General features: G+C 45.6%; 1 protein-coding gene across 4 annotated transcripts in view; it reads right to left on the bottom strand.

Moving 5' to 3' along the window:
- Positions 1–578: 578 nt before the first annotated feature.
- Positions 579–24,050, bottom strand: part of bod1l1 (biorientation of chromosomes in cell division 1-like 1) — a 30,598-nt gene continuing 7,126 nt past the window's right edge. The window contains exons 5-28 of one of the 4 annotated variants that reach the window (XM_065958741.1): positions 23,189–23,338; positions 22,964–23,109; positions 22,301–22,397; positions 22,095–22,221; positions 21,847–21,907; positions 19,840–21,775; positions 19,700–19,749; positions 15,727–15,802; positions 15,567–15,629; positions 15,445–15,488; positions 15,302–15,347; positions 14,028–14,083; positions 13,552–13,699; positions 12,390–12,436; positions 7,616–7,757; positions 7,460–7,530; positions 7,280–7,382; positions 7,084–7,124; positions 6,846–6,915; positions 6,550–6,626; positions 2,508–2,586; positions 2,243–2,378; positions 1,195–1,266; positions 579–1,033 (exon numbers count right to left, since the gene is read on the bottom strand). In XM_065958741.1, coding sequence (XP_065814813.1) covers positions 913–1,033; positions 1,195–1,266; positions 2,243–2,378; positions 2,508–2,586; positions 6,550–6,626; positions 6,846–6,915; positions 7,084–7,124; positions 7,280–7,382; positions 7,460–7,530; positions 7,616–7,757; positions 12,390–12,436; positions 13,552–13,699; positions 14,028–14,083; positions 15,302–15,347; positions 15,445–15,488; positions 15,567–15,629; positions 15,727–15,802; positions 19,700–19,749; positions 19,840–21,775; positions 21,847–21,907; positions 22,095–22,221; positions 22,301–22,397; positions 22,964–23,109; positions 23,189–23,338 — 3,959 coding nt within the window. In that variant the 3' untranslated portion in view covers positions 579–912. Of the gene's footprint in view, positions 1,034–1,194; positions 1,267–2,242; positions 2,379–2,507; positions 2,587–6,549; positions 6,627–6,845; positions 6,916–7,082; positions 7,125–7,279; positions 7,383–7,459; positions 7,531–7,615; positions 7,758–12,389; positions 12,437–13,551; positions 13,700–14,027; positions 14,084–15,301; positions 15,348–15,444; positions 15,489–15,566; positions 15,630–15,726; positions 15,803–19,699; positions 19,768–19,839; positions 21,776–21,846; positions 21,908–22,094; positions 22,222–22,300; positions 22,398–22,963; positions 23,110–23,188; positions 23,339–24,050 lie in introns of all 4 variants that reach the window. The other 3 variants (XM_065958740.1, XM_065958738.1, XM_065958739.1) reach the window with 3 other exon arrangements.

Consider the following 24,050-nt stretch of genomic DNA (forward strand, 5'->3'; position numbering starts at 1 on the left):
TCGTCCGATGTCAGAATAAGTTTTGTCTCGTCGTCCGATGTCAGAATAAGTTTTGTCTCGTTGTCCGATGTCAGAATAAGTTTTGTCTCGTCGTCCGATGTCATAATAAGTTTTGTCTCGTTGTCCGATGTCAGAATATGGTCTTAAATATGTTTTATGGTCTAGAAAGTTAAATGTTATAAGGTTGTACGGAGCTGGCTCTACCTGCTGCTCACTCTGAGGGGAAAACACATTTAATATAAATACGAGACAGATAAGATAAGAGCACGACAAAAATAAAAAATGTTGTTTTATGCTGAACAGGTTTTTTTTATATCGTGGAGATTTCTTGCGTACCACCACAGGGAGTTTGAGTACCATAGTTTGAGAACCACTGGTCTACAGGATCAGATTCATTTTCAACACTGGAGGTTACTGCTTGAGACGAACTCCACGGTGCATCGGTGACCTTTGGATCAGTTCAGATCTCAGTTCAACGTGTTTGAGATTTTTGGGGAAACTCTCCTAGAAGTTTTTTCTGGTTCTAAAAGAAAGACGTTATTTTAAAGTATCGGGAGAATAAACGAAGCAGAGTTCAGTTTGTTTGTAAGAAAGATTTCGAAGAGTTTATTCTAAAACAGTAAAAAAACGACGACATCACCTCGCTGTAGGTACAAACAGTCGTTAGCGTGCAGCAGGTACGGCGCACCTCGCCGCCGCTCTCACATCAAAAAACACGTTTTAAAGAGTAAAAGCAACGACTCCTTTCATTCACAGAATGAAAACAACGATTCACCACGACCTCCTCGGGTGTGTGACGGCGGCGTCTGCCGAGGGGAAGGCGTTCCCGACGTCATCTCAGAGCTTCAGGCCTCTGATTGGCTCAGAGGAATGATGATGTCGTCTGCAGTCGGACGCCGTCTTCTCGTTGTTTTAGCGTTTGGCTCTCTTGGGGGGGGGCTCGTCTGATTTCCCCCCCCGCGTCCGCACAGCAGGGGGGCTGGCCTCCCTTTTGCGGCCCCCCTTGACCGCTGCAGCCTGGCCCCTCGTCCCGCTGCGGGAAAGAAACAAGGAGGAAGAGTGAGATGTGACCTTTTGTCTCTGTGGATTCACGGCGAGCACAGCGAGGATCAAACACAAGACGGATTTCTAAACGTGACGACACACACGACGAGTTCCTGAAGTTCTGCTGAAACATCAAAGAGTCAAACTCACCGCGTGCCCGCTGCGGTCTCGTCTTTACCCGTCAGACGACTCGCCCGGGTCGACGGTTTGCTCGGCTTGTTTCTGAAAAACAATAAAAAAATAAACATGAAACAACAGTCGCTGCTCGGTCTGGATCCCTAAAGGTCTGGATCCCTAAAGGTCTCGGTCTTGGAGACTCTGGTCTCTGATCTCTGTGTGGTCCGGTCTCTGGACTCTGGTCTCTGGTCTCAGCAGGTTAAACATGGTCTCTGTGTGGCCTGGTCTCTGGTCTGTGGTCTGTGGTCTCTGGTCTGTGGTCTGTGGTCTCTGGTCTCTGGTCTGTGGTCTGTGGTCTCTGGACTCTGGACTCTGGACTCTGGACTCTGGTCTCTGGTCTCTGGTCTCTGGTCTCTGGTCTCTGGTCTCTGTGTGGCCTGGTCTCTGGTCTCTGGTCTGTGGTCTGTGGTCTGTGGTCTCTGGACTCTGGACTCTGGACTCTGGACTCTGGACTCTGGTCTCTGTGTGGCCTGGTCTCTGGTCTCTGGTCTGTGGTCTGTGGTCTGTGGTCTCTGGTCTCTGGTCTCTGGACTCTGGACTCTGGACTCTGGTCTCTGGTCTCTGGTCTCTGGTCTGTGGTCTGTGGTCTCTGGACTCTGGACTCTGGACTCTGGACTCTGGACTCTGGACTCTGGACTCTGGACTCTGGACTCTGGTCTCTGGACTCTGGACTCTGGTCTCTGGTCTCTGGTCTCTGGACTCTGGTCTCTGGACTCTGGACTCTGGTCTCTGGTCTCTGGTCTCTGGTCTCTGGTCTCTGGACTCTGGACTCTGGACTCTGGACTCTGGTCTCTGGTCTCTGGTCTCTGGACTCTGGACTCTGGACTCTGGACTCTGGACTCTGGACTCTGGTCTCTGGTCTCTGGTCTCTGGACTCTGGACTCTGGTCTCTGGTCTCTGGACTCTGGACTCTGGTCTCTGGACCCTGGTCTCTGGTCTCTGGTCTCAGCAGGTTAAGCATGACCTCATTCAGCAGTTTGTTGATCACTGAATGTTTGAAATGTAAAATGTGAGCGGTGACCTTTCAGCCTCCAGACGAGACGCCGCCCGTGTGGTCGCTCTGGTCGCCTTTCCTTTTCCCTCCTCGTCCCGCTCGCCGTCGTCCTCGTCCTCGTCTTCGTTCTGCTCGCTGTCTTCGGCCTTTTTGTCTTTTTTATCTGGAGGACAGAGAGTTTGAATTCAAACATGACACGGTCTACTTTATCACCACTGTACTGGGCCAGCAGGATCAGCTGTTTCAGTACTGGGAGTACTGGGAGGTCTGGGACGTTAGAGGACTTCCTCACCTGAGTCCTCTGCAGCTGATGCTCCCTTCGCCGGTCGTCCCCTCCGACCTGATCTCTTTGGAGTCGTCTCCTCCTGCTGCTGAAAAAACAACAAATATGAAAGTTCTTTAAATGTGAAGCTCTGAAGTCTGTCGTGTGTTTCACAGCCACCTGAGGAATTATGAGACTCAGGTCAGGTCCCTTATTACATCACACATTACATCACATATTACATCACATATTACATCACATATTACATCACATATTACATCACATATTACATCACATATTACACAGACTTCACAATGTTTAAACCCAATGAACGGTCAGATCTGGGTGAAGTGTAAAACACAATCAGTGTGTACGATAATGATCTGTGTAAGATAATGATCTGTGTACGATAATGATCTGTGTACGATAATGATCTGTGTAAGATAATGATCTGTGTACGATAATGATCGGTGTACGATAATGATCTGTGTACGATAATGATCTGTGTAAGATAATGATCTGTGTAAGATAATGATCTGTGTACGATAATGATCTGTGTAAGATAATGATCTGTGTACGATAATGATCTGTGTAAGATAATGATTTGTGTAAGATAATGATCTGTGTACGATAATGATCTGTGTACGATAATGAGCTGTGTACGATAATGATCTGTGTACGATAATGATCGGTGTACGATAATGATCTGTGTACGATAATGATCTGTGTAAGATAATGATCTGTGTAAGATAATGATCTGTGTACGATAATGATCTGTGTAAGATAATGATCTGTGTAAGATAATGATCTGTGTACGATAATGATCGGTGTACGATAATGATCTGTGTACGATAATGATCTGTGTACGATAATGAGCTGTGTACGATAATGATCTGTGTACGATAATGATCTGTGTACGATAATGATCTGTGTACGATAATGATCGGTGTACGATAATGATCTGTGTACGATAATAATCGGTGTACGATAATGATCTGTGTACGATAATGATCTGTGTAAGATAATGATCTGTGTACGATAATGATCTGTGTACGATAATGATCGGTGTACGATAATAATCGGTGTACGATAATGATCTGTGTACGATAATGATCTGTGTACGATAATGATCTGTGTACGATAATGATCTGTGTACGATAATGATCGGTGTACGATAATGATCTGTGTACGATAATGATCTGTGTACGATAATGATCGGTGTACGATAATGATCTGTGTACGATAATGTCTCTTCATATCCAGGTGTTGGAGACGCCCAGGAGCTAAAACCAGAGCCAGTGTTGTTCCTGCTGAACTTACCAACAGTTCTCTCTAACCTTCTGCTCCTAGTGAGGCCTCCATCAGTCACACAGTGCTACAGAGGAACATGTGTGTGTGTGTGTGTGTGTCTCTGTGTGTGTCTCTCTGTGTGTCTCTCTGTGTGTCTCTCTGTGTGTCTCTCTCTGTGTGTCTCTCTCTGTGTGATGTGTGTGTCTCTCTGTGTGTCTCTCTGTGTGTCTCTGTGTGTGTCTCTCTGTGTGTGATGTGTGTGTGTGTGTCTCTGTGTGTGTCTCTCTGTGTGTCTCTCTGTGTGTGATGTGTGTGTCTCTCTGTGTGTCTCTCTGTGTGTCTCTGTGTGTGTCTCTCTGTGTGTGATGTGTGTGTGTGTGTCTCTGTGTGTGTCTCTCTGTGTGTGTCTCTCTGTGTGTCTCTGTGTGTCTCTCTCTGTGTGTCTCTCTGTGTGTGATGTGTGTGTCTCTCTGTGTGTCTCTCTGTGTGTCTCTGTGTGTGTCTCTCTGTGTGTGATGTGTGTGTGTGTGTCTCTGTGTGTGTCTCTCTGTGTGTCTCTCTCTGTGTGTCTCTCTGTGTGTGTCTCTCTGTGTGTCTCTCTGTGTGTCTCTCTGTGTGTCTCTCTGTGTGTGTCTCTCTGTGTGTCTCTGTGTGTGTCTCTCTGTGTGTGTCTCTCTGTGTGTCTCTCTGTGTGTGTCTCTCTGTGTCTCTCTGTGTGTGTCTCTCTGTGTGTGTCTCTCTGTGTGTCTCTCTGTGTGTCTCTCTGTGTGTCTCTCTGTGTGTCTCTCTGTGTGTCTCTGTGTGTCTCTCTGTGTGTCTCTCTGTGTGTCTCTCTGTGTGTCTCTCTGTGTGTCTCTGTGTCTCTCTGTGTGTCTCTGTGTCTCTCTGTGTGTCTCTGTGTGTCTCTGTGTGTCTCTCTGTGTGTCTCTCTGTGTGTCTCTCTGTGTGTCTCTCTGTGTCTCTCTCTGTGTGTCTCTCTGTGTGTCTCTCTGTGTGTGTCTCTCTGTGTGTCTCTGTGTGTCTCTCTGTGTGTCTCTCTGTGTGTCTCTGTGTGTCTCTGTGTGTCTCTGTGTGTCTCTCTGTGTGTCTCTCTGTGTCTCTCTCTGTGTGTCTCTCTGTGTGTCTCTCTCTGTGTGTCTCTGTGTGTCTCTCTGTGTGTCTCTCTGTGTGTCTCTGTGTGTCTCTCTGTGTGTCTCTGTGTGTCTCTGTGTGTCTCTCTGTGTGTCTCTCTGTGTGTGTCTCTCTGTGTGTCTCTCTGTGTGTCTCTCTGTGTCTCTCTCTGTGTGTCTCTCTGTGTGTCTCTCTGTGTGTCTCTCTGTGTGTCTCTGTGTGTCTCTCTGTGTGTCTCTCTGTGTCTCTCTGTGTGTCTCTGTGTGTCTCTGTGTGTCTCTGTGTGTCTCTCTGTGTGTCTCTGTGTGTGTGTGTGTCTCTGTGTGTCTCTGTGTGTCTCTCTGTGTGTCTCTGTGTGTCTCTCTGTGTGTCTCTGTGTGTGTGTGTCTCTCTGTGTGTCTCTGTGTGTCTCTCTGTGTGTCTCTGTGTGTCTCTGTGTGTCTCTGTGTGTCTCTGTGTGTCTCTCTGTGTGTCTCTCTGTGTCTCTCTCTGTGTGTCTCTCTGTGTGTCTCTCTGTGTGTGTCTCTCTCTGTGTCTCTCTGTGTGTCTCTCTGTGTGTCTCTCTGTGTGTCTCTCTGTGTGTCTCTGTGTGTCTCTGTGTGTCTCTCTGTGTGTCTCTCTGTGTGTCTCTCTGTGTGTCTCTCTGTGTGTGTGTGATGTGTCTCTGTGTGTCTCTCTGTGTGTCTCTCTGTGTGTCTCTCTGTGTGTCTCTGTGTGTCTCTGTGTGTCTCTCTGTGTGTCTCTCTGTGTGCCTCTGTGTGTCTCTGTGTGTGTGTGTGTCTCTGTGTGTCTCTCTGTGTGTCTCTGTGTGTCTCTGTGTCTCTCTGTGTGTGTGTGTCTCTCTGTGTGTCTCTCTGTGTGTCTCTGTGTGTCTCTGTGTGTCTCTGTGTGTGTGTGTGTCTCTGTGTGTCTCTGTGTGTCTCTCTGTGTGTCTCTGTGTGTCTCTGTGTGTCTCTGTGTGTGTGTGTGTCTCTGTGTGTCTCTCTGTGTGTCTCTGTGTGTCTCTGTGTCTCTCTGTGTGTCTCTCTGTGTCTCTCTGTGTGTCTCTGTGTGTCTCTCTGTGTGTCTCTGTGTGTCTCTGTGTGTCTCTGTGTGTGTGTGTGTCTCTGTGTGTCTCTCTGTGTGTCTCTGTGTGTCTCTGTGTCTCTCTGTGTGTCTCTCTGTGTCTCTCTGTGTGTCTCTGTGTGTCTCTGTGTGTCTCTGTGTGTGTGTGTGTCTCTGTGTGTCTCTGTGTGTCTCTCTGTGTGTCTCTGTGTGTCTCTGTGTGTCTCTGTGTGTGTGTGATGTGTTCAGGAGAAGCCTCCATCAGTCACACAGTGGTACAGAGAAACATTGAAGGTTTTTCCTCTGGAACACCTCAGAGCTAAATTAAAGGGCAATAACAACTTGTTTTATAAAATCTAATAACCCTTCATAGATTATCTTCCCACTGAACTGGTTCACTTATTGCAGAAAGGGTGTCCACACTTTATCTTACATACACATCATAGTCATGTTTTTCCCTTTCACATGTAATGGGTTAGATAAGATTGTATCTGATATACTGTACGTTATTATTGGTTTATTAATATATTTTTTTTTTTCGTCTGTGCTGTCTTGTTCTATGTTTGTTGTGTGAAATATGAATAAATTATATATAAACCATTCAGAGCCACTTGTTTGTGAGTCACACCTCGTCTGGGGGCTTCTCGCTGCTCGTCTCCTCGACCTCCTTCTGACCTTCAGCCTGGACAACAGACGGCGAGCAAACTAGAAGAAGATCAACATGAATGATAAAATCATTTTAAACTCCATGAGAGGAACACACACTGGAAGTTTTAGAAAACGTGTGTGTGTGTGTGTGTGTGTGTGTGTGTGTGTGTGTCTCTGTTTGTGTGTTTGTGTGTGTGTGTGTGTGTGTGTGTGTGTGTGTGTGTGTGTGTGTGTGTGTGTGTGTGTGTGTGTGTGTGTGTGTGTGTGTTCTCTCACCTCTATCTTCTTGAGGTTGTTGTTCACTTTGCTCCGGCTGTGTGTCTTCTTCTTCTTCTTCTTCTTCTTCCTGTTGTAAATATTGATGAGAGTTAAAGTGACTCAGGTTCATCTGGAGGATTAAAGCACAGGACTAACTCTGATACCTCGGGGGGGGGGGTCTGATACCTCGGGGGGGGGGGTCTGATACCTCCATCACATCATCTGTGATCTGTTTCTCCACTTCTTAAATTCTCACCTCCACTTCCTCCGAGCGCTTCCTCTTCAGCGTCGGTCCGCCTGGAATCAAAATATCACCGACATGTGAAACACAAGAACGACCTTTACACACGTCTAACCAACGGGTCAGCAAGGGGCGGGGCTTAATATCCATACAGCAATATACCATATACCAATAGACCACATGACACCTGAACCTGGACTTTGTATCGTACCGGTCTCTGTGGCGTCCGCAGCTTCACTTCCTTCAGGAGCAGCAGACGACACGTTCACCTGACGGCGCCCGCTCGTCTCTGATCCGCTCTCGTCCTCCGCTCGCTGCAGGTCAGTAAACGAAAGGATTCAGAGTTCACGTCCTGCTCGTGACGACGTCACGTCTGTGTTTGTTTACATACCGCTTCGGTCGGCGCCGCTCGATTGGGTGAACCATCTTCATCCTCGTCTTTATTCTCCGTCTTCTGATCGTCTGAGGTGAAAGAAAAGTGACATCACACTTCCTCATATCTGACCAATCACACGCCTTGTTCAGAGTCTAAAGGCGCCAGTCTTACCCGGAATCTTACTCGCCGCCGCCGCTCCTGAACGTCTTCCCCCACGGCTCCGAGGCTCCTCCTTCTCCACCTCCTCTGTGGTTTTGGATGATCGCCCCCTGCGTGGCGTTCTCACTTCCACAGCGTTCCCCTCATCAGGTTCCTGGGAAGTTCAAAGTTTTTAAAGCTCCGTCTTTTAGTCAGAAAGTGTCTGTGATCAACAGAACACAGAATCATGTGATCAACATGTGATCAACAGAACACAGAATCATGTGATCAACATGTGATCAACAGAACGCAGAATCATGTGATCAACAGAACGCAGAATCATGTGATCAACAGAACACAGAATCATGTGATCAACATGTGATCAACAGAACGCAGAATCATGTGATCAACAGAACGCAGAATCATGTGATCAACAGAACACAGAATCATGTGATCAACATGTGATCAACAGAACACAGAATCATGTGATCAACATGTGATCAACAGAACACAGAATCATGTGATCAACATGTGATCAACAGAACGCAGAATCATGTGATCAACAGAACACAGAATCATGTGATCAACAGAACGCAGAATCATGTGATCAACAGAACACAGAATCATGTGATCAACATGTGATCAACAGAACGCAGAATCATGTGATCAACAGAACGCAGAATCATGTGATCAACAGAACACAGAATCATGTGATCAACATGTGATCAACAGAACGCAGAATCATGTGATCAACAGAACGCAGAATCATGTGATCAACAGAACACAGAATCATGTGATCAACATGTGATCAACAGAACGCAGAATCATGTGATCAACAGAACGCAGAATCATGTGATCAACAGAACGCAGAATCATGTGATCAACAGAACACAGAATCATGTGATCAACATGTGATCAACAGAACGCAGAATCATGTGATCAACAGAACGCAGAATCATGTGATCAACAGAACGCAGAATCATGTGATCAACAGAACGCAGAATCATGTGATCAACAGAACGCAGAATCATGTGATCATCAGAACACAGAATCATGTGATCAACATGTGATCAACAGAACGCAGAATCATGTGATCAACAGAACACAGAATCATGTGATCATCAGAACGCAGAATCATGTGATCATCAGAACACAGAATCATGTGATCATCAGAACACAGAATCATGTGATCAACAGAACACAGAATCATGTGATCATCAGAACACAGAATCATGTGATCAACAGAACACAGAATCATGTGATCATCAGAACACAGAATCATGTGATCATCAGAACACAGAATCATGTGATCAACAGAACACAGAATCATGTGATCATCAGAACGCAGAATCATGTGATCATCAGAACACAGAATCATGTGATCATCAGAACACAGAATCATGTGATCAACAGAACACAGAATCATGTGATCAACAGAACACAGAATCATGTGATCATCAGACCACAGAATCATGTGATCATCAGAACACAGAATCATGTGATCAACAGAACACAGAATCATGTGATCATCAGAACACAGAATCATGTGATCATCAGAACACAGAATCATGTGATCAACAGAACACAGAATCATGTGATCATCAGACCACAGAATCATGTGATCATCAGAACACAGAATCATGTGATCATCAGAACACAGAATCATGTGATCAACAGAACACAGAATCATGTGATCAACAGAACACAGAATCATGTGATCAACAGAACACAGAATCATGTGATCATCAGAACACAGAATCATGTGATCAACAGAACACAGAATCATGTGATCATCAGAACACAGAATCATGTGATCAACAGAACACAGAATCATGTGATCATCAGACCACAGAATCATGTGATCATCAGAACACAGAATCATGTGATCATCAGACCACAGAATCATGTGATCATCAGAACACAGAATCATGTGATCATCAGACCGCAGAATCATGTGATCAACAGAACGCAGAATCATGTGATCATCAGAACACAGAATCATGTGATCAACAGTACGCAGAATCATGTGATCATCAGAACACAGAATCATGTGATCATCAGAACACAGAATCATGTGATCATCAGACCGCAGAATCATGTGATCAACAGAACGCAGAATCATGTGATCATCAGAACACAGAATCATGTGATCAACAGTACACAGAATCATGTGATCATCAGACCACAGAATCATGTGATCATCAGAACACAGAATCATGTGATCATCAGAACACAGAATCATGTGATCATCAGAACACAGAATCATGTGATCATCAGACCGCAGAATCATGTGATCAACAGAACGCAGAATCATGTGATCATCAGACCACAGAATCATGTGATCATCAGAACACAGAATCATGTGATCAACAGAACACAGAATCATGTGATCATCAGAACACAGAATCATGTGATCAACAGAACACAGAATCATGTGATCAACAGAACACAGAATCATGTGATCATCAGACCACAGAATCATGTGATCATCAGAACGCAGAATCATGTGATCATCAGAACACAGAATCATGTGATCATCAGAACACAGAATCATGTGATCATCAGAACACAGAATCATGTGATCATCAGACCGCAGAATCATGTGATCAACAGAACGCAGAATCATGTGATCATCAGAACACAGAATCATGTGATCAACAGTACACAGAATCATGTGATCATCAGACCACAGAATCATGTGATCATCAGAACACAGAATCATGTGATCATCAGAACACAGAATCATGTGATCATCAGAACACAGAATCATGTGATCATCAGACCGCAGAATCATGTGATCAACAGAACACAGAATCATGTGATCATCAGAACACAGAATCATGTGATCAACAGAACACAGAATCATGTGATCAACAGAACACAGAATCATGTGATCATCAGACCACAGAATCATGTGATCATCAGAACACAGAATCATGTGATCAACAGTACACAGAATCATGTGATCAACAGAACACAGAATCATGTGATCAACAGAACACAGAATCATGTGATCAACAGAACACAGAATCATGTGATCAACAGAACACAGAATCATGTGATCATCAGACCACAGAATCATGTGATCATCAGAACACAGAATCATGTGATCAACAGTACACAGAATCATGTGATCAACAGAACACAGAATCATGTGATCAACAGAACACAGAATCATGTGATCAACAGTACACAGAATCATGTGATCAACAGAAGACAGAATCATGTGATCAACAGAACACAGAATCATGTGATCAACATGTGATCAACAGAACACAGAATCATGTGATCAACAGAACACAGAATCATGTGATCAACAGAACACAGAATCATGTGATCAACAGTACACAGAATCATGTGATCAACAGAACACAGAATCATGTGATCAACATGTGATCAACAGAACACAGAATCATGTGATCAACATGTGATCAACAGAACACAGAATCATGTGATCAACATGTGATCAACAGAACACAGAATCATGTGATCAACAGACCACAGAATCATGTGATCAACATGTGATCAACAGAACACAGAATCATGTGATCAACAGAACACAGAATCATGTGATCAACAGAACACAGAATCATGTGATCATCAGACCACAGAATCATGTGATCAACAGAACACAGAATCATGTGATCAACAGAACACAGAATCATGTGATCATCAGACCACAGAATCATGTGATCAACAGAACGCAGAATCGTGATCAACAGAACACAGAATCATGTGATCAACAGAACACAGAATCATGTGATCAACAGAACACAGAATCATGTGATCAACATGTGATCAACAGAACACAGAATCATGTGATCAACAGAACACAGAATCATGTGATCATCAGACCACAGAATCATGTGATCATCAGAACACAGAATCATGTGATCAACAGAACACAGAATCATGTGATCAACATGTGATCAACAGACCACAGAATCATGTGATCATCAGAACACAGAATCATGTGATCAACAGAACACAGAATCATGTGATCATCAGACCACAGAATCATGTGATCATCAGAACACAGAATCATGTGATCATCAGACCACAGAATCATGTGATCAACAGAACACAGAATCATGTGATCAACAGAACACAGAATCATGTGATCAACAGAACACAGAATCATGTGATCATCAGAACACAGAATCATGTGATCAACAGACCACAGAATCATGTGATCATCAGAACGCAGAATCATGTGATCAACAGAACACAGAATCATGTGATCATCAGAACACAGAATCATGTGATCAACAGAACACAGAATCATGTGATCATCAGAACACAGAATCATGTGATCATCAGAACACAGAATCATGTGATCATCAGAACACAGAATCATGTGATCAACAGAACACAGAATCATGTGATCAACAGAACGCAGAATCATGTGATCAACAGAACACAGAATCATGTGATCATCAGAACACAGAATCATGTGATCATCAGAACACAGAATCATGTGATCATCAGAACACAGAATCATGTGATCAAAGTCTTAAAGGGTTCAACTTGAATGTTTGGTAGTTTTGAGCAGAGCTGAAGATGTTTCAGAGATTTATGCAGAAAAAAGTAGAAAAAAGTTTTCTATAAGTGGACATGTTTGTCCTTGTTGACTTCAGAGGGTTAATAAAGTTCAGCAGCACACGCTGAGGCGTGATGGCGTGATGGCGTGATGGCGTCTGGGGGGTTAACGTGGTTGATATCTGCGATCTGTTTGGTGAACATTTTGACAATAAAGAAAAAGACATGCTAACACTTAGCTTAGCATACGGAGACCGGCTGAACGTACCTCTGCAGGCGCCGTCTCTTTACTTCCCCTCTCGTCTTTCTCGCCACCTGGCGAGTTTCAGAATAAACAGAATTCAAACGTTACGATCCTCGATCATCGTTTAGTCAGAAGGAGGGGGAGGGGGAGGGGGAGGGGGAGGGCAGGAAACATGCAGCAGCAGGTTGATTAGAGCACGGAGATGGTAGAGGTGGCGTGCAGACAGTCTATGGTCGTGCAGCGATCACAGGGAATAAAGGTCACCACCCCCTCCCACTGGCTCCTCCCACTGGCCCCTCCCACCACCCCCTCCCACTGGCCCCTCCCACTGGCTCCAGGTGAATTCTCCTGATTATATCCTGCTGTGTTCTCACATCAGCTCACTCTGACTTTCTGCAGAATAAACACGAGGAGGCTGGAGGAGAAACTCTGAAGAGATTAGTGACAGCGACCTTCTTGCCCATTCTTGATTACGGGGACGTGCTTTATTTGAGTGCATCATCCAAATGTCTCAAGTCCTTGGACACTATTTTTCATTCGGCACTGAGATTTCTCACTGGCTGTAGTCGTCTCACCCACCATTATGAATCGTATTTGAAATCCAACTTGCCTTCTTTGAGTGCACGCAGATACGCACATTGGCTGACCCTAATTGATAAGGCTCTTTTAGGCTTGATTCCTTTATATTTGTGAGCTTTATTACGGAGAACAAGCAGTCGCTATGCCCTGCGTTCTTGTACTACACTTGTTCTATCTGTTCCTCGGGTAAGGACTGAATCAGGAAAAAGAGCTTTCAGAATACTCTACAGACTGAACTAAAACTCCCTGAACTTATTCCACTTGGAGGCGTTCTGTCTTGAGGGACAGACAGTGAGACTATTGAACAGTGCCTGTGTTTTTAAAATCTTAAATAGTTGTTTTATTGTTGTGTCACAGCTCCCACACTTTCTTTTTATTGAAAACACCATGTTGTTACTCTGTACTGTCACTTCATTGTAACTGTTCTTATGACATGTGCTGCTGACCACTTGGCCAGGTCACCCTTGTGAAAGAGATCCTGATCTCAATGGGTTCTTATCTGGTTAAATAAAGGTTAATACAAAAAAGAGAGAAACATTCAGATGTTTGTGTTCATGATGCTCAGAGTGATAAACTTCAGGAAGTTTAGAGAGAAGCTGAGACTCACTGATTTGTTTGAGCAGCTTCGTCTGACTCTGTGAAGCCTCCGCTCCTCTCTCTCTCAGCTTCTCCTCCTCCGCTCCTCTCTCTCTCAGCTTCTCCTCCTCCGCTCCTCTCTCTCTCAGCTTCTCCTCCTCTAGGATCAGCGACTCCATCTGAACATAAATCATAAAATAAATTCATCATGAAAACATGCTGGGAAAGATGAGATATGGGATCTGTTTTGTCAACATGTTAAACTTAGGTCTTAGAATGGACCTGACTTGCATGCTCTGCCTAAGTGATTTTGGTATAAGATGTGCTGCTTTGTTTTAAAAACTGTTAAAAGTTAATAAAAAATTAAGTTACAAATTCAAAAAAATCATCACCACGGCAGAGACACAAAGTGAGTGTTTCATTGTCTACTTTCTTGATTCAGACTTGTTCAGATCTCTTTCTTTATCCTGAAATAAGATCTATATATCCTGACTTGTTAACACTCACAGTTTGATTTTCACTCAGAGCGGTTTCTTCCTCCTCCGTCTTCGTCTCAGCTTCACCTGAAAAAAAGAATCCAGTAGGTTCAGTTAATACAGGGTAAACATGTGATGTCATGGTGGGCGGAGTCACTGCACTGAGCTCGTACAGGAGTCGAGAATGAAGCGAGCAGTAAACGTCTTGTTCTATGACGTCTGTTCTCTGTGGGCGGTACGGATCCTCAGCTGGTACCGCAAAGCCACAGGAGGAGGAGGAGGAGGAGGTTTATCAGACAGTCAAAGTAAACCTGGACACGATGAATTTACTTCATGACCACCGCTCCAGTGAGATCGAACGAACAGATTCAACAAACAGACGACAGAAAGTGAAAAGAAGCAGACAAACATCTGGATCTCTGCTCCCTGAATACAGAGAAACATCTGGATCTCTCCTCCCCGACTACAGACAAACATCTGGATCTCTGCTCCCTGAATACAGAGAAACATCTGGATCTCTCCTCCCCGACTACAGACAAACATCTGGATCTCTGCTCCCTGAATACAGAAAAACATCTGGATCTCTCCTCCCCGACTACAGAGGAACATCTGGATCTCTGCTCCCTGAATACAGAGAAACATCTGGATCTCTCCTCCCCGACTACAGAAAAACATCTGGATCTCTCCTCCCCAACTACAGAGGAACATCTGGATCTCTCCTCAGACAAACATCTGGATCTCTTCTCAGACAAACATCTGGATCTCTCCTCCCCGACTACAGAGGAACATCTGGATCTCTCCTCCCCGACTACAGAGAAACATCTGGATCTCTCCTCCCCAACTACAGACAAACATCTGGATCTCTGCTCCCCGAATACAGAGAAACATCTGGATCTCTCCTCAGAGAAACATCTGGATCTCTCCTCCCCGACTACAGACAAACATCTGGATCTCTCCTCCCCAACTACAGAGGAACAGCTGGATCTCTCCTCCCCGACTGAGACGTTTATTTAGCTTCACATCCAGAAGTGATGAAGCGGGTTCATGTGCGCCTTCATGCTGTGAAATCAGGTTCATATCAAAGTCAGAAGAAGAAATCTACAAAGTCCTCTCTTCAGTAAACTGTGGAACGTCTTTAAGCAGATAATAATAATAATAAGAATAAGAATAAGAATAAGAAGAAGAAGAAGAAGAAGAAGAAGAAGAAGAAGAAGAAGAAGAAGAAATTTAATATTTAATCGTCTGTTTGACTCCGGGCTCAATGCATCTGCAGGACGCCGTGTTTCAGGATGTTTACAAACTTACTTTGTTCTGTGTCCGCCGCGTCGTCTTCAGCGTTAACTTCCTCCGTCTGCGAGTGGAAAAGATGAAATTCAACATTTAGTCTAAAACATATAAAAATATTTCAGGATCATTTAAAGGTTAGGGTTAGCGTTTTCATTCGTCACCTCGGGTCTCGTCTTTGTGTCCGTCAGGTCCGGTGCACTTTTCTCTAAAGTGTTAAAAAAACAACGAGTTAAACTTCAAACAAAGAGAAAGTCGTTTGGAACAACAGGAACGTGTTTCTCACCTTGTTTACTGGAATCAGACACAACTAACGCTGTGGCCCCTCCCACCTCGTCTGACGCAGCTTCTAAACAGCAGAAGGTCATAAAGGACGATTAGGATGAAGATGTCTTACAAACGCCACTCAGGAAATAACCAGAGAGAGTTGAGCAGGAGGAGCTTACCGTCTGGTTGTGATTCAGGAGGAGTCTCATCCTCCTTTGATTGGGTCTGAGCTTCATCTGAGGTGGTGTCAACTTCCTGTTGGAGAAATCATCTGTTTGAAACACGTTTTGTACCCAGCAGCAGCAGATCACAGCGTGTGTGAAAAACAACAAAGATGGAGATTCAAAGTTGAATTTCCAACATCAAGAAACACAGAAAAATACAAAAAAAGTCTCTTTCATGAAGACCTGAGTGGTCGGACCAATCAGAGCCCACGGTGCAACAAGGTCAATAAAAACAGCAGCAGACGTTTCACAGCGCAGCTCGAGGGTTCGATCCCCAGCTAACAGGAACTCTTTAACCAGGAACTCTAACCAGGAACTCTTTAACCAGGAACTCTAACCAGGAACTCTTTAACCAGGAACTCTTTAACCAGGAACTCTAACCAGGAACTCTTTAACCAGGAACTCTAACCAGGAACTCTTTAACCAGGAACTCTAACCAGGAACTCTAACCAGGAACTCTAACCAGGAACTCTTTAACCAGGAACTCTTTAACCAGGAACTCTAACCAGGAACTCTTTAACCAGGAACTCTAACCAGGAACTCTTTAACCAGGAACTCTAACCAGGAACTCTTTAACCAGGAACTCTAACCAGGAACTCTTTAACCAGGAACTCTAACCAGGAACTCTAACCAGGAACTCTTTAACCAGGAACTCTAACCAGGAACTTTAACCAGGAACTCTTTAACCAGGAACTCTAACCAGGAACTCTAACCAGGAACTTTTACCAGGAACTAACCCTAACCAGGAACTGTAACCAGGAACTGTAATCAGGAACTCTAACCAGGAACTGTAACCAGGAACTGTAATCAGGAACTGTAATCAGGAACTCTAATCAGGAACTCTAATCAGGAACTCTAACCAGGAACTGTAACCAGGAACTCTTTAACCAGGAACTCTTTAACCAGGAACTCTTTAACCAGGAACTCTAACCAGGAACTCTTTAACCAGGAACTCTAACCAGGAACTTTAACCAGGAACTCTTTAACCAGGAACTCTAACCAGGAACTCTAACCAGGAACTTTTACCAGGAACTAACCCTAACCAGGAACTGTAACCAGGAACTGTAATCAGGAACTGTAATCAGGAACTCTAACCAGGAACTGTAACCAGGAACTGTAATCAGGAACTATAATCAGGAACTCTAATCAGGAACTCTAACCAGGAACTCTAACCAGGAACTCTAATCAGGAACTCTAACCAGGAACTGTAATCAGGAACTCTAACCAGGAACTGTAATCAGGAACTGTAATCAGGAACTCTAACCAGGAACTCTAACCAGGAACTCTAACCAGGAACTCTAATCAGGAACTCTAACCAGGAACTGTAATCAGGAACTCTAACCAGGAACTCTAACCAGGAACTGTAATCAGGAACTCTAATCAGGAACTCTAACCAGGAACTCTAATCAGGAACTCTAACCAGGAACTGTAATCAGGAACTGTAATCAGGAACTCTAACCAGGAACTCTAACCAGGAACTCTAATCAGGAACTCTAACCAGGAACTGTAATCAGGAACTCTAACCAGGAACTCTAACCAGGAACTCTAATCAGGAACTCTAACCAGGAACTCTAACCAGGAACTCTAATCAGGAACTCTAACCAGGAACTGTAACCAGGAACTGTAATCAGGAACTGTAATCAGGAACTCTAATCAGGAACTCTAACCAGGAACTCTAACCAGGAACTCTAACCAGGAACTCTGGACCTCTGCAGGAACCCGGATCTAAATATGTGGACGGGTGGCAGTACTTTCCAAAGGACCAGAGACCTTGGGGGGCCTGAAGAGCTGAAAGTCTCTGATTGGTCAGCCACTTGGAGCGTTTTAGGTCACAGACTGTAAACTCACTATCTGTATATTTATCGTGCTGTGCTTTGCTTCCAGCGCAACAAGCTGAACCTCCTGCATGCTAACAGGCTAACTGTCCTGCATGCTAACATGCTAACAGGCTAACAGTCCTGCATGCTAACAAGCTAACTGTCCTGCTTGCTAACAGGCTAACTGTCCTGCATGCTAACAAGCTAACAGGCTAACAGTCCTGCATGCTAACATGCTAACAGTCCTGCATGCTAACAGGCTAAATGTCCTGCATGCTAACATGCTAACTGTCCTGCATGCTAACAGGCTAACTGTCCTGCATGCTAACATGCTAACAGTCCTGCATGCTAACAGGCTAACTGTCCTGCATGCTAACAGTCCTGCATGCTAACAGGCTAAATGTCCTGCATGCTAACAAGCTAACTGTCCTGCATGCTAACATGCTAACTGTCCTGCATGCTAACAGGCTAACTGTCCTGCTTGCTAACATGCTAACTGTCCTGCATGCTAACATGCTAACAGGCTAACAGTCCTGCATGCTAAAAGGCTAACAGTCCTGCTTGCTAACAGGCTAACTGTCCTGCATGCTAACAAGCTAACAGGCTAACAGTCCTGCATGCTAACATGCTAACAGTCCTGCATGCTAACAGGCTAAATGTCCTGCATGCTAACATGCTAACTGTCCTGCATGCTAACAGGCTAACTGTCCTGCATGCTAACATGCTAACAGTCCTGCATGCTAACAGGCTAACTGTCCTGCATGCTAACAGTCCTGCATGCTAACAGGCTAAATGTCCTGCATGCTAACAAGCTAACTGTCCTGCATGCTAACATGCTAACTGTCCTGCATGCTAACAGGCTAACTGTCCTGCTTGCTAACATGCTAACTGTCCTGCATGCTAACATGCTAACAGGCTAACAGTCCTGCATGCTAAAAGGCTAACAGTCCTGCTTGCTAACAGGCTAACTGTCCTGCATGCTAACATGCTAACAAGCTAACTGTCCTGCATGCTAACATGCTAACTGTCCTGCATGCTAACAGGCTAACTGTCCTGCATGCTAACAGGCTAACTGTCCTGCATGCTAACATGCTAACAGTCCTGCTTGCTAAAAGGCTAACAGTCCTGCTTGCTAAAAGGCTAACAGTCCTGCTTGCTAACATGCTAACAGTCCTGCTTGCTAAAAGGCTAACAGTCCTGCTTGCTAACATGCTAACTGTCCTGCATGCTAACAGGCTAACTGTCCTGCATGCTAACAGGCTAACAGTCCTGCTTGCTAACATGCTAACTGTCCTGCATGCTAACATGCTAACAAGCTAACTGTCCTGCATGCTAACATGCTAACAGGCTAACTGTCCTGCATGCTAACAGGCTAACAGTCCTGCATGCTAACAGGCTAACTGTCCTGCATGCTAACATGCTAACAGTCCTGCTTGCTAAAAGGCTAACAGTCCTGCTTGCTAACAGGCTAACTGTCCTGCATGCTAACAGGCTAACTGTCCTGCATGCTAACATGCTAACAGTCCTGCTTGCTAAAAGGCTAACAGTCCTGCTTGCTAACAGGCTAACTGTCCTGCATGCTAACATGCTAACAAGCTAACTGTCCTGCATGCTAACATGCTAACTGTCCTGCATGCTAACAGGCTAACTGTCCTGCATGCTAACAGGCTAACAGTCCTGCTTGCTAACATGCTAACTGTCCTGCATGCTAACATGCTAACAAGCTAACTGTCCTGCATGCTAACATGCTAACTGTCCTGCATGCTAACATGCTAACAGGCTAACAGTCCTGCTTGCTAACATGCCAAGTGATTATCGCCTCTGACATTTTTTTTTTGTTTAAAGATTTATTTTTGGGCTCTTTGTGTGGATAGAGTCTGAAATCAGGGAGAGAGAGAGAGAGGGGAATGACATGCAGGAAAGAAGCCACAGGTGGGATGTGAACCTGGGCCGCCCGCTTGAGACGACAGCCTCCATACATGGGGCGCGCGCACTAACCACTGAGCCACCAGCGCCCCTCCTCTGACATTTTAACAGTTTATCTCTGATGAGTAGTGACAGCTTCACCTCGCTGTAAAAACATCAGATGTAATACGATCTTTATTTTGTACCTGCAGAGCGACAGACTGGGAATCGAACTCGCCAACGTCCATTTCTTTCTCTGTCGTTTCAGATAAATCTGTAAGAGAGAAGAATCTTTAGGGGAACATTTTGATGTTGTCAGCTTTTTTTTTAAAAACACTCTCTCTACCTGCAGCTTCTTGTTGCAGCTCTGTTTCCTGACATGTGACTGATGACGTCTCCTTTAAAGAATCAGCTGCTTCCACCTGAGGAGGAGGAGGAGCCTCTTCTTCTTCTCTTCCATCCCGGCCCAAGGTGGAGGTCACTGTGCTGTCAGGATCCATGGAGAGCAGCGTCAGAGCTGCTTCTTTCATCTTCATGTCGGCGTCCTCCAGCTCGGGCGGCGCCTCCTCTTCGCCTCGCTCATGTGGAAGTCTCGCCTCTGCTGAGGTGCAAACGTCCATGAGAGCGAGCAGGGCGTCAGCCTCCGCCGGCATCTCGCTGAGTCGGGACTCAGTGTCGCTCTCTGGTGGCTCTGGGGTGATGTCGCTTAACGCATCGCAGGTGTCGTCAGAGAAGGAGGTGGTGACGGGGGCGGAGTCTGTCTTCAGCGCCTCCTCTGCATCGAGGCTCTGACAGGAAACAGACTTTGAGGGCCTCTCACATCTTTCTTTCTTCTCTCTCTTCTTTGTGCTCTTCACTTCTGGTTTCTCCTGGAGGGGTTCCTCAGGGACTTTCTCCTGGAGGGGTTCCTCAGGGACTTTCTCCTGGAGGGGTTCCTCAGGGACTTTCTCCTGGAGGGGTTCCTCAGGGACTTTCTCCTGGAGGGGTTCCTCAGGGACTTTCTCCTGGAGGGGTTCCTCAGGGACTTTCTCCTGGAGGGGTTCCTCAGGGACTTTCTCCTGGAGGGGTTCCTCAGGGACTTTCTTCTGGAGGGGTTCCTCAGGGACCTTCTCCTGGAGGAGTTCCTCAGGGACTTTCTTCTGGAGGGGTTCCTCAGGGACTTTCTCCTGGAGGAGTTCCTCAGGGACTTTCTCCTGGAGGAGTTCCTCAGGGACTTTCTTCTGGAGGGGTTCCTCAGGGACTTTCTCCTGGAGGGGTTCCTCAGGGACTTTCTTCTGGAAGGGTTCCTCAGTGACTTTCTCCTGGAGGGGTTCCTCAGGGACTTTCTTCTGGAAGGGTTCCTCAGTGACTTTCTCCTGGAGGAGTTCCTCAGAGACTTTCTGTTCTTTCTTCTTCTCTGGTTTGCTCACCGCCGCCCCCCCCACACTTCTTACTTCTGAAGCTTTATTGTCCCCCTTTGATGATGACACCGTCTTAGCTTCCTCTTTGGATTTGGATTTAGATTTCTCAAAGTTTTTCCCTCTCTCTGTCGTCTTGAGCTTGTTTGACTTCACGATGTCTTGATCTTTAGGTTTGGCTTTTTCCCCGGCTCGCTCCTCGCTCTGGCTCTTGGACCTCTTCACAACTTCTTTGGAGTGTTTGTCTTTCTTCTTGCTGCTGTCGGATCCCAGCTCCAGGTCCGAGCGCTCCTCAGAGGAGCCAGTGGAGTCTGGGCGGAGCTTCAGGTCTCCTCTAGCTGAGCTCTTCTCTTTCTTCTCTTTCTTCTCTCTCTCTCTGAGTTTCTCTTTCTCTGCTCTGCCGGCCTCCACAGACGCAGCTTTCAGCTTCTTCACAGGAGCGTCTTTTGGACTCTCATCTGCCTCAGACGACTTTCCTTCTCTCGGAGTCGACGCCGCCTTCTTCTCCATTTTAACCTTGGCCTTTTTGTCCCCCTTCTCGTCAGAGGACACTTTGACAGAAGCCCCGCCCCCCTGCGGAGCGTCGTCCACCTCGGGTTTCTTCTTGAGTTTGGCGCGCTCGTCGGTCGAGCTGCGCTCTCTCTCTTTGCGGTAGAGTCGATCAAACTTGCCCACAGAGCGCTGTCGGAGCGCCTCCTGGGCGCCCTGCTCCAACTCCAGGATGAACGAGTGCGTGCGACCTTTCTCCGACAGCTTCTTGGCGTCGCTGGAGTCTTCGGAGACGCTGCCGCTCATTCGTCTGCGCCTCTCGTCAGATGACGCCGACTCGGACAGATTTCTGGATAGTTTTGGTTGCGTCGTCTTTGCTGCTGCAGATTTCACTTCCTGATTGAAAGACAGAGCAGAGTCAGGAAGGTGGTGTTACCCCTGATGAGATCCAGATCAGTTTGACTTACCCCCCCTCTCTTTGATCCTTCACAGTCTCCTCTCTTCTTATTGGACACATCGCCCTCTTTCCTGCAGCGTGGAAACATCAAACACACGATGAACATCTGATCTACGGAGCGTTTCCAATAAAAGAAAAGGTGTTTCACTCGTTCAGTTTGTCGGCTTCAGAAGAGACTCGCTCCTGTTCAGACCGCCGTTTCAACACGCCATATTACACCTTCAGTGTGACATGTGGTGGAGGCTCTGAGGTTCTTACCTTGAGTCCAGCTTCCTCTTCCTGCTGAGCGCCATCTTCTTCTCCAGCACCTTCCTCTCTTTGCGAGCCTCTTTGGCTCGGGGACCCTCGAGCCCCCCACAGTCCCCGCTCTTTTGTTTCTTGTGATCTGTGCAGAAAGTCATGGAGGTGAATGATGCACACAAAACAGATTTCAACTGGAAGAAACAAACAAGAAGGAAACAGACCTTGTTCCTCAGCCTGCAGAGCTTTCTGCTTCCTCTTATCTTCCATGCGCTCTCGGTTCTGTTGTCTTTTGAGCAGACGTTCCTCTTTGTCCTTCGCCTGCCAGAAAAGAGACATTCACTTCATTCATCCAGCTCCTTTAAACATTCAGAAACACGACTTGAAATGCTGTTAAAGTCATGTTAACACAGAGAGATTTCACAGTTTGAGACTCTTATTTTGAAGGATTTTGTGGCTCTGACTTCAGTACTAATGAAGACTTTTGAACAATTGGTCAAAAGAGTTCTGACCAATCATGTTCGGGGCCTGCTTGACCTGATGCAATTTGCATATCAGGCAAACAGAGGAGTTTTATATTTCATCAGGTTGTGTTTTTGTGTCCACTGCTGCAAATCTAATTTGACAATAAAGATCTGAACTGAACTGGTTATAGTCCGATATGAGACTCAGAATATTCGTGTCCGCCTAAATTTCAAGTAAACACTCGACCGCCCTTTCACCGCCATCGTTTAAAATGATGGTCGAGATAAAAGGTGGCATCGATTAGACGGCATGTACACGATGCGTTCCCGTAAGGAAGTCGACCTCTTCAAACTGAGCCGGGTCAGAGAACTCGTCTGGACTTGGGGTCAAGCTCCGCCTTCATTAATGCTGACAGAACTCACCGCAGATCTGCGCCGCTCCTCCACGGTGATCTCATCATCCGAGTCGCTATAGTAACGGGAGTACAGGAACGGCTTGTGGACGTAGGCTTTGCGGCGAGGTTTGCGCTCGTCTCCTGCGTCCCTGTGTTTGTTCTCTTCACCTTGATCTGCAGAGAGATAGAACAAAGTTCTCAAACAATGTTTACCTGACGGAGCAGTCTAAGTTTCATAAACGCGGGGTCAGACCGTCTGATGGAAGCTCGCCCTCCTCTGAGGAATCCGACTGCAGCTCCTCGTCCTCGCTCTCCTCCTCGAAGGACGACAGGTCGCTGGTGTGGACCGAGCTCACTGTGATGTCACTCAGACCGTCGAGGTCGGAATCCTCCAGAAAGTATTCTGAAAGAAGAACGACCACGTTTAACATGGACGGGTTCTGGCAGGGCTCCAGAGTGAGACCAGTTTGATCCAATATGCAGCTTGCAGTGACGGAGTTAACCCCTCCTTAATGTTCTTTTACATTTCATGTGTTAACATACAGTTTTATATACAATCATATATCAGTCTATATATCCATGTGTTGAGTTATAGTGACGTCTGCAAAATTAGTCCGGCCCACCTGAGGTCTCATTTGAACAAATCCGGCCCCCCCAATAGGACTTTGACACCCCTGCTTTACACCTTATTCTTGTTTAAAAATCATTCACATTATATGAAAGTTATGGAGAGTGATAAAAAGGTGATCTTATGGAGTTAAAGGCGGCGCAATGAAAAATTTGAGTGCACATAAATATTGTGCTGGTGCACCTAAAAAAGAAAGTTAGGAGCAACCAGTGCAACCAGTGCAAAAAGTTATTCTGGAGCCCTGGCTAGAATTTAGACTGCAGTACCAAACTCTTCAAAGTTACATAGTACTGAAAACAGCAAGCGGGGCGCTCCGTGGACATGAGAGGCGCCCTGTAGAAAGTTGTTGCACGGCTTGATCTTGAGGTGTGAACGTTACAGATCGATGCTTTAAGAGGACGCTGCCTGTTTGACACCAAATGGCAAAAAGCCAAAAGATATAAACGTTTCATTTACTTAAATCAGAGAATAAGAGGATCTGAAAAGT

The sequence above is a fragment of the Labrus bergylta genome, chromosome 9 (assembly GCF_963930695.1).
Source record: "Labrus bergylta chromosome 9, fLabBer1.1, whole genome shotgun sequence".
NCBI lineage: Eukaryota > Metazoa > Chordata > Actinopteri > Labriformes > Labridae > Labrus > Labrus bergylta.